This window comes from Nannospalax galili, unplaced genomic scaffold (genome assembly GCF_000622305.1).
Source record: "Nannospalax galili isolate Female #2095 unplaced genomic scaffold, S.galili_v1.0 scaffold1639, whole genome shotgun sequence".
NCBI classification, from domain to species: Eukaryota; Metazoa; Chordata; class Mammalia; order Rodentia; family Spalacidae; genus Nannospalax; species Nannospalax galili.
In genome coordinates, this window is record NW_008343206.1 from 246,605 (window position 1) to 256,895 (window position 10,291).

At 56.7% G+C, this 10,291-nt stretch overlaps 1 protein-coding gene across 8 annotated transcripts in view; it reads left to right on the top strand.

Annotated features, from left to right (window-relative positions):
• The first annotated feature begins 2,446 nt into the window (after nucleotides 1-2,446).
• Cars (cysteinyl-tRNA synthetase) overlaps nucleotides 2,447-10,291 on the top strand; it is a 50,529-nt gene continuing 42,684 nt past the window's right edge. For 2 of the 8 annotated variants that reach the window (XM_029566502.1, XM_029566505.1), the window contains exons 1-2: nucleotides 5,243-5,259; nucleotides 7,032-7,114. In XM_029566502.1, coding sequence (XP_029422362.1) covers nucleotides 5,258-5,259; nucleotides 7,032-7,114 — 85 coding nt within the window. In that variant the 5' untranslated portion in view covers nucleotides 5,243-5,257. Of the gene's footprint in view, nucleotides 2,593-5,143; nucleotides 5,260-6,394; nucleotides 6,481-7,031; nucleotides 7,115-10,291 lie in introns of those variants that run through there. The other 6 variants (XM_029566500.1, XM_029566503.1, XM_029566501.1 and 3 more) reach the window with 6 other exon arrangements.

The following is a 10,291-nucleotide window of genomic DNA, read 5'->3' on the forward strand; positions in this document are numbered from 1 at the left end:
TCTAACAGTTTCAGAGTTTCAGGCTTTACACTGAGGTCTTGGACACCTACACGGCTTCACCTGCGTTCTATTTCTTTACCTTCTGGCAGCTTAAGGTCCTCACGGACTTCAGTTTCTGTCAGCAGGGAAAGGTAACCATCCTGAATGCCTATGAGTTGATAATTATTTCTCTTAATATTTGGAACATCCATGTTGTGAGTAGAAGGGCAAATAGCTTCATATTTTTTTGCCTGTGAAAACATCAACTCCAATAAAATGTACCTTGGCATGTCCGTGCTTTCCAGTTTTGGAAGTTGGTATCTCCACTATTTTGCACGGTCATCCTTTGAGCACCACCAAGCCGTTTTTGCGCAGGGCGGAGCACTGCATAGGGTAAGTGCTGGAAGCCCCAGCATCTCCAGTACTGAAATCAATTTTGTCTGCCATGGTGGGCTGAGGAGATGCGTGGTTTTTCCTGGACAACTTCCAGTGGGCACCCCGCTCCTCTGCTGCGGCCAGGTCCATCCCTGTGGCTGGCTGCAGCGGGGACTGCGGAGGCGGCCGCAGCTGGTCCAGGCGACAGGGCAGGGCCGCCACGCTTCCTACCCTGGCACCCTGCCCAGGCTGCCCGGCGGGCCACAGGGGATGATTAATCTTTTTTAATAATTAAAAATGTTTTTATTTTTAAGGCCAGGCACGGGGGCGCACGGCCTTTAATCCCAACACTCGGGAGGCAGAGGCAGGCAGATCTCTGTGAGTTCAAGGCCAGCCTGGTCTACATAGTGAGTTCCAGGACAGCTGGGGCTACAGGGAGACCCTGTCTCAAAAAGTTTTTATTTTTATATGTGCTTTGCCTGCAAGTGTGCAAGGGCACTCATGCCATGCAGGGCCCACAGAGGCCAGAAGAGGGTGTCAGATCCTCTGGAACTGGAGTTGTGCATGTGGGGAACCAAGTCCAGGTCTTCTGCACTCCCAGCCAGTGTGATTGACCGCTGAGCCGTCTCTCCAGTCCCTGATGACTGGAGTTCTTCTGCTAAGATTGGAGCCTGCTGTCCATTTCCCCAGTTCTATGCTGGGTTTTTGTTTACTTGAGTTTGCATGGGTCTTGTGCATGCTGTCACCATTGCTGACAGTTCATATGAGCAAGGTCCCAGGAGCCTGTAGGACTCTATTTCTGTATAGTCATACACCTCCTCCCTGACTCTTAAAATCTTTCTGCCCTGCCTTCCACAATGGTCCCTGAGCCCTGAGTGGGTGGATTTTAATGTAAGAGTCCTCTCCACAGACCCACACTCTGAAGACTCCATCTCTACACTTTGGCTATCGTGGCCCTTTGCTGCATGAGGGAGCTGCACTGATGAGAGTTGAAATGCATTAGTGTTCTCTCTACCTCTTGTTCCACTGTGCTCTGTGAGATTTAGGTGAAGAGGTTCCATTGTGGATGTCACTAGGGCCAGGTATCTTACAGACACTTAATATCCATTTGTGACCAGTTGTGGAACTCTGTGATAGTCTCTGTTGCAAAAAGTTTCTTTGGGTGGTGATTGGTATACTTGCCCCGCAGAGGCCCGAGTCAGGCGTGAGTCATTTTCCAAAGGACTCAATCCCTTCTTTATTTTTATGTGTATGAATGATTTGCTTGCATGTAAGTGCACCCATGTCCTGCAGTGTACGTGGAGGCCAGAAGAGGGTGTCAGATCCCCTGGAACTGGAGTTACAAATAGCTGTTAGCCACCATGTAGGTGCTGAGAACCTGACTGGGTCCTCTGCAAGAGCAGCCAGTGCTCTTAACCCCTGAGCCAACTCTTCAGCCCCAAAAGTGTATCCTCTTTTTTTTTTGATACAGTATCTCCCTGTAGCCCCAGCTAGCCTGGAACTACCAGACTACGCTGGCCTAGATCTCACAGAGATCTTCCTGTCTCTGCCTCCCCAGGGCGGGATTAAAGGCTCAATAGTTTGTTTTTAAACTACTTCTCATTGTCCTGGGTGCACAAACCTCCTCCTGTTGGTGTTCCCTCACGTACAAAGGAAGGCAGTGTGGCTGGACACTCTGGACTAGGGCCACCAGTTCGGGCTTGCGGCCTTTTGCGGGGGGGGGCTGTGTCAGTTACTGGGCTCAGTGCCCAGGCCCCGCCCTGTTTCTTCCTCCTGATCATTCCAAGCATCACATCCTGAGGAATATTCACCAATCACTTTCATCCAGGACAAGCATCTTCAACTCGGCCACAGGCGTGCCACCGGCCTGCACAACTACGGCCTGGGGGATTGCTCACACTCCTACCCCTTCTCGCTCGCCCCGCCCGTCTCCCGCCCTCACCGCCCGCCCAGCCCGAGGTCTCCCGCGCGCCCCGCCTCGCACAGCTGTTTGCGTTTCGAACCCGGGGCCCTCGCTCGTCGCCCGCCTTGCCTACCTGTTTCTCAACTGAGCCCAGCGTACTTCTCCCGGCATGCCCCACGCTGGCGTCGGAGACGCTGTTGCCTAGCGACGGACGTGCCCGGAAGACGGGGGCAGGGCGGGACTTCCGGGGCCGCGGTTGCATCAGATTCTGGGAAGCGTCTGTGGCATTGGCCGTGGGTTGGGATTCCCAGCGATGGCAGGTTCCGGGGAGCACGGTGAGTGGCACGGGGACAGCCGGGGCCCGTGGCTGGCGGGGGGCTCAGGGACTGCCGGAGGGTGCGCTCCGGGGGCCGGGGCGGCTGGGCCCGGGCAGGCAGGGCCCGGCCAGGGTGCTCCGGACAGCTGGGGCCCAAGTGGACAGTGGTCAGGCCAGGGTTATGGGCGCCGAAGGGGGCAGTGGGCAGGCCAGGGTTATGGGCGCCGACGGGGGCAGTGGGCAGACCAGGGTTATGGGCGCCGAAGGGGGCAGTGGGCAGACCAGGGTTATGGGGGCCCAAGGGAGCAGTGATCAGGGCAGGGTTATGGGCACCGAAGGGGGCAGTGGTCAGGCCAGGGTTATGGGCGCCGAAGGGGGCATTGGGCAGACCAGGGTTATGGGCGCCCAAGTGGACGGCGGTCAGGCCAGGGTTATGGGCGCCGAAGGGGGCAGTGGGCAGACCAGGGTTATGGGGGCCCAAGTGGACAGTGGTCAGACCATGGTGCTCCCAAAGAGGCAGTGGTCAGATCAGGGTTATGGGGGCCAAAGGGGGCAGTGGTAGTCGAGGGCTCTAGGGTTGGCAGTGCTCTGAGGGGGCAGTGGGCAGACCAGGGTGTGCCAGACAGCAGTGGCTCAATGGGGCAGTGGCAGGCTCTAGGGTCAGCAGTGATCTGAGTGGGGAGTGGTCAGGCCAGGGCTGTGGGGACAGCAATGGGCCAATTGGACAGTGTTTAGGCCAGGACTGTGGAGGCCCAAGTGGACAGTAGTAGTCCAGGGCTCTGGCCTGTTGGGTCCCACATCTAGGTAGGGCCCAGGCCAGGTACTGGAGACAGCGAGGGCCCAAATAGGCAGTGGCCAACCCAGGACGCTGGGGACGGTGATGGTTTAAGTAGGCAGTGGCAGGCCAGGGCTCTAGAGTTGGCGGTGACCTGGATGGGCAGTGGCCAGACTAAGCTAGGCCCTAGGGCCGATGAGGGGCTAAGTAGGCAATGGCTAGACCAGAGCCCAGGGGACAGCGGGAGCCAAGTGGTCATTGGCAAACCAGGACTCTCAGCATGGCTCCTGCAGTCTCCTGACCCCTGTTCTGGAAGACTACCTCGTCCCCAGCCTCAGTTTCTTTATTGGGTTGAGGCCAAGATCCCCTTGTATACCTGGTGGGGAGGATGGCTCTGTGCCAAACAGCCTGTCCCCAGCTGGTGCCGAAGGGGGCAGTGGTCAGGCCAGGGTTATGGGCGCCGAAGGGGGCAGTGGGCAGGCCAGGGTTATGGGGGCCCAAGGGAACAGTGATCAGGTCAGGGTTATGGGGGCCCAAGTGGACAGTGGTCAGACCATGGTGCTCCCAAAGAGGCAGTGGTCAGATCAGGGTTATGGGGGCCAAAGGGGGCAGTGGTAGTCGAGGGCTCTAGGGTTGGCAGTGCTCTGAGGGGGCAGTGGGCAGGCCAGGGTTATGGGGGCCCAAGGGAACAGTGATCAGGTCAGGGTTATGGGGGCCCAAGTGGACAGTGGTCAGACCATGGTGCTCCCAAGGAGGCAGTGGTCAGATCAGGGTTTTGGGGGCCAAAGGGAGCAGTGGTAGTCGAGGGCTCTAGGGTTGGCAGTGCTCTGAGGGGGCAGTGGGCAGACCAGGGTGTGCCAGACAGCAGTGGCTCAATGGGGCAGTGGCAGGCTCTAGGGTCAGCAGTGATCTGAGTGGGGAGTGGTCAGGCCAGGGCTGTGGGGACAGCAATGGGCCAATTGGACAGTGGTTAGGCCAGGACTGTGGAGGCCCAAGTGGACAGTAGTAGTCCAGGGCTCTGGCCTGTTGGGTCCCACATCTAGGTAGGGCCCAGGCCAGGTACTGGAGACAGCGAGGGCCCAAATAGGCAGTGGCCAACCCAGGACGCTGGGGACGGTGATGGTTTAAGTAGGCAGTGGCAGGCCAGGGCTCTAGAGTTGGCGGTGACCTGGATGGGCAGTGGCCAGACTAAGCTAGGCCCTAGGGCCGATGAGGGGCTAAGTAGGCAATGGCTAGACCAGAGCCCAGGGGACAGCGGGAGCCAAGTGGTCATTGGCAAACCAGGACTCTCAGCATGGCTCCTGCAGTCTCCTGACCCCTGTTCTGGAAGACTACCTCGTCCCCAGCCTCAGTTTCTTTATTGGGTTGAGGCCAAGATCCCCTTGTATACCTGGTGGGGAGGATGGCTCTGTGCCAAACAGCCTGTCCCCAGCTGGTCTGCACCTGGGACTTCACCCCTTTCCACCCTGGCTGGACTTTGGGGTGAGGTGAAAGCCCAAAGATTGTTTTGGTCTTCTGCCCAACCAGGTGGGCGGAAGGGCACCTGAGACTGGTATTTAGGGAAGTGGGACAGAGGAAGTGAGAGCTTTGTGTACACACACATGAAAGGGCTTGGGCTTGATGAAGGCTTTAATGTTCTGTGTGACCAGCTGTCACCAAGGGGACCTGCCCCGTCAGAGCATCACTGCCCACTTTATTGTCCCTCAAGAGGCAGTCACTCATGTCACCCGAGGGTAGACCTGGGTCCTGCAGTCAGACGTCTGTAGAGCAGTGTTTTTCCTCCCCATCCCTACAGCAGCTGGGTTCTGGAAAGAACAGCGGCCGTGGCCCAGATCCTTGATGGTCAGAGGCAAGCCGTCACAGAAGCATGCTCAGTGTAGCGTTCAGTCCCTGCGCCGGCAGGCACTAGATGTGAGTTCTGGCCCCTCTCCTCCCTGCCTCCAGCATCAGTTGCTGTACCAAGATCTCTTGGCATCCTGTGGGGCCTTGTTGCTAGACTTGGCATTGTAGGTAGATGGTTCTGACCACCTGGGTCACCCAGTGATGGGGACAGATGACAGGGCTGCTCACCTTCACATTCCACTGGACTGGCACGTCTAGATTCCAGCTGGCTCTGCCCGCCCCAGAGCCAGGTAGCTCTTAGAAGTCCACCCAGTCTCTTGTGACACAGCAGTGTGGCCAGCAGCCTCTCCCCTGAGCTGCCTGGCAGAGCTGGGGTGGAAACTGCCCATCCTCACAGCAGTGTGGGGAATGGCTCCTGCCTCTGAGAGTGCCGTGGGCGTACCAGAGTTCATAGCTGAAAGGACTCGAACAGTGCCTGATGTATAAGCACCACATCGTGCCAAAATCAAGACTTTGTGCATTTATTTATTTGGGGTCTTTTGAGACTGGTTCTCATGTAGCCTAAGCTAGTTTTGAACTTGATAAGTAGCCGAGGGTGACCTAGAACTGCTGAGCTCCCTGTCTCCTGTGTACCAACATGGCAGGCGTGTGGCACCAGGACCAGCATCCCCTTTGGCTTTTAAAATAAAAACATATGTGTGATTCATTTGTTAATAGTAAGGAATTTTGTTTGTTTGTTTGTTTGTTTTCAGTTTGTTTGGTTTGTGTTTTGAGACAGGGTCTCACTGTGTTGCCTTGGCTCACCTGAACTTGGTGTGACTGGCCTCTAACTCAGAGAGATCCACCTGCCTCTGCCTCCCAAGTGCTGAGGTTAAAGTCATGCGCCACCTCACCCAGCTGGTTTGTTTTTTAATTACTTAGAGTTTTAGATAGCAAGAACTTTGTGAGAACTGACTTACCTGGGGAGACTGCTATCAGTGGAGATGTTCAGTTAGTGACCGGGCGTCACGGTTTGAAGTCTCACCGGCTCCTACTTTGTGCACAAACACTGTCCCTCGGCTGACCCTCCGAGAGAAGTGCTTGGGCCAGCCTCTGAGGAAGCAGGAAGTAAAAAGCAATCCCCAGACACCCTCATGCCACTACCAGAGGTGTTCCCCAGGCTGTGGGTTCCGTTTCTGAGTGGTCTTTTGTTGTTTTGAGACAGGATCTCTTGTTGGAGTCCAGGCTGACCTCAGACTGGGAACCCTTCACCTCCCAGAGTGAGGATTACGGTGTGCACCCCACACACAGGTCAGGGGCCTTTAACAACTTGTGGATTTATTGAAAGCAGCCATCTTCCCAGATTTTCAAGGAGGCTCTGGGTCAAGTCATCTTCCCTGAGTTGACTCAGAACCTGTTTCTAGTCTCTTTGCAGGCTGGGTGGCATGCAGCCACAGGAGACGAGCTCATCTCGTGACCTGTGGGAGGCAGAACTCACGTCATTGGTTTTCCCATAGTTTAACCAGAGGGCCTTTGTATTATCACATAACAACACAGCCAGCCTTTCTCGGCTGTAAACACATCTGTTCTCCCTGTGACCCTCGGAGTAGGTCTTTGTGAATGGCACTGCTCTTTTTTTCCTATGCAGATAAGACCCAGAGGGCCAGCAAGGTGAAGTCTGCCATCACACAGATCGAGACAGGGCCAGGCTTCCCCTGATGCAGGGATGTCAGCCGCCATGCAGGGCCGCCTTTGCAGATTCTGTTTGAGTTACCAAGAGGCACTAGCTCTGCAGAATGGGAGGCAGAGGAGCAGAGCGGCCTGTTTGTAGGCTACAGATAATTGCTTGTTTGTGACCTCAGGACCCCGTGTTCCCAGGGCATCTGCAGCCTTCCGTGGGCACTGAGCCTCTCCAGCGTCTGCGCGGCACCTCCTGGTGGCAGTGGTAGGTGGGAACCCCAAAGGGGACTGGTGGGGTAGCAGCTGGAGGAGGCCGGGGGTGCATTTGCAGGAAGGGAGCAGTCTGCAGGTGGTGGGGTGTTACTAGGACATCTGTGGTGGGTAGTGGTCTTAGAAGGCAGAGGGTGAGGAGGGTGCCGACCCCAGGCTCACCTCAGAGCTTGTTAGCAGCACAAATGCACCTTTTAGCAGCCTGCACCTGTGGATTCTTACCACCACACTGGAGTCTGGAGGCCTGGATAAGCACAGGAACCCCCTCCACCCGCTTGCCCGGCTGACCCAGAGATTCTGAGTAGCAGATCGCCAGTAGCCCAAGCGTGTGAGAGCACGCCGGGCCGGCCCAGCAGGCAGGCAGCCCCGGTGGACACAGCAAAGGCTCCAGCACTGTGGGCTGTCCTTGCAGTCTTTGGGACATTCCCACCATCAGAGGGCTCTGGCCTTCCTGTGTTCCCAGATTGAGCTGCAGGTCTGCCTGCCAGCGACCTGCCCTTCTCTGGGCATGTGTGTGTGGGTCTCCCGAAGCCAAGTTTGCAGAGCGGGCCAGGGAGGAAGCCCTCCTTCTCCTAAGTGATGGTCAGCTGGTGTGTGGCAGAACCCACCATCTGGTGCAAGCTGGCCTCTTCTCAGCGTTTCGTCCACCAGTCTCTGCACACTCCAGGTACCGAAGGACCACTTCACACTGTCTCAGCCACCCAGCCCATCTGGAGGGGACCATCACCCAGAGTCTTCCCCCACAGTGGTCTGGGCTGCTCCATACAGTGCCCTTGGGATCCTGTGTGGTCTGGCACATTCCTCCAGGGAGTCTCTGGAGTTAGGCAGCGATTATGATCATCTTTGTAATGCAGGAGCAATTACAGTGATTGTAGCAAGCCGGGCACTGGCTTTGCGCCAGAGCTTTTTAAGCATTTAAGTGTAATTTCATTTAGCGCTGTACAACTTTACAAGGCTGGTTACAAGCGTGGGTTACACATGAAGAAGGCAGGTGTGCAGCCCGGGGCTGGACCATCTCCCAGGGCACCTGCAGCCACGCCCTCCGGTGTCCTTCTCTTGCACTGCAGAGTCACTGCAGTTAGGACAGTGTGGATGAGTAACTGCCTGGAGGAAGACAGGAGCAGAGAAGGAAAGGAGGGAATGAACGGTGGGTGAGGGGGGTGGCTCAGGTGGGAGGATACTCGCTTAGCAGAGCCCTGGGTTTGATACTCAGCACCACATAACCCAGGTCTGGTGTGACATTTCTGCACCAGCTCTAGGGTGGTGGAGGCAGTAGGATCCAAAGTTCAGGGTCATTCTCAGCTCCATGGGGACTTTGAAGCCAGTCTTGGATCTGTGAGTTCCCGTCTCCAGAGCAAAACTAAGCACAATAGCACATGCCTGGGCAGTCGGTGCAGTCTCATGCATCCAGAGGACCCGCTGTGGGCTTGGGTCAGTAAACTTTCTCTGGACACAGCAGGCAGGACCCTGAAGCTGATCCTGTGCCGCTGTTGCCAGGAGTCCACTGTCCTCTCCCACTCCCCTTCACACAATTGATCTGGCCCTGGTCTATCTCACCAGTGCCCATAAAAGGTCAGCATAAGGGGAAGCTGGGAGTCAGCAGCCAGCCTAGCCCAGCAAAGATCTCGCCCACCTGGCTCTGCCCATGGCTCAGCAGGTCCTCTAACGCATCTCTGTGAGCTGCATCTTTGCCATAAGTATCTGCTGGCTCCACCGGATGGCTGCTGGGCTGTTGCGGGAGAGAGAGAGTTTCCACTGGAAGGAGCCACTCCAGCTTAGAGGTTTGAAGAAGGTTGGAGTTTGCCAGGTCGGGTTTCCCTGGGCCTGGCCTGGTGGTGCTCAGGACTGCCTTCCTCCTCTCTGAGTGGCCTCTTCAATTCGGGAGAGGACTGTCCCATTAATCTCCACCCAAGTGGCCATGAGGCAGAGTCACAGGAGCGGGGTTGGCAGTCTCTCCCTGCAGAGCGATGGGCACAGACCTGACTCCTACACCTGCGGCCACATGTGCTGGCAGTACTGGGTGGGGCCTGCTCCTCAGAGTCCACAGCTGAGTCCTGAGAGCCATGTACTTGACAGGGGAAGTTAGAGCAAGGGGTGGGAGCCAGTACTGACCCTCAGGGTCCCCAGCACCTACTGACACCTTTGCAGAGACAGAGTCTCTGAGTCACTTGGCATTTGGAAGGTCTAAGTTAAAAGGGACCTCCTTGTTCTTGGAGCCCCGTGTCTTTGGCTGCAGTCAAGCCATCCATGGGGTGAAGGGTAGCCATCCTTCCATGCGGGGGTCCTTCTTGAGACAGGCGCAGGGGCCTGGGAGCTGTGGGTGAGGTGCCGCCCATGTAGAGGCACAAGACCCTCTGCCCATTGTGCCCTAGTAGCTTTGCCAATGTCTGGAGAAGTTCAGGGTGAGTTCTGGTGCTGAAGACACAGCTCTGCGCAAAGCACTCCATGCCTCTGGGAAGGAGGCCTGGGTGGGGGAGAGGCAAGGTGGCCTGGTGCGCAGCACTGAGACAAAGAAGAAGTAATTGTGTCTGGGGTGCACATAGCCCCGAAAGGAGCTGGGGGAGGCCGATGGCAGTGTGAGGTCTGGACTGTGCTCCTGGTGAGAGGTTTAGAGATGGACCCTTCTCAGCGGGGAAGGCTGTGCTAGACTATAGGTGTGGTTCGTAAGACAAGCAGGTGAGAAGTGGACTGGGCCTATACCACTGCCCAGGGAGCCATGGCAAGGGGCCTGGGCCCAGATGTCTGATGGGTAGGCCGTGGGTGTTGGGAAGGATGCTCTAAAAAGGGTTGCCGTTTGGATTTTGTCTGAAGGTGTGCTGAAGCTTTGGGCACTGTGGTCCCATAGAGTACTTGGCCATTTTGGGTCACCTGGAAGGTTGGCTCTGTGTGTTTGAAGGAAGCAGGATGAGTAGGGATCCGTCAGCACCGGCAGACCACTAGCAGGGGCATCTGGGGAGCCCGTGTTGAGCAGCGTCTACCTTGAGAGTTGCGGGCGAGGGGGAAGGCTGAGATGGTCACACTGCTGTGGCTTCATGTCCTTCTCTACGCCCCACAGTCACTTGTTTTGAAGACACCCCCCCCACACACACACACACACATACTCTGCTGTCTCTGCAGGGCTTGATCTGGGCCAGGCAGTGAGCACTAGGTCGGGGAGGGAGGGAGGGAGGGA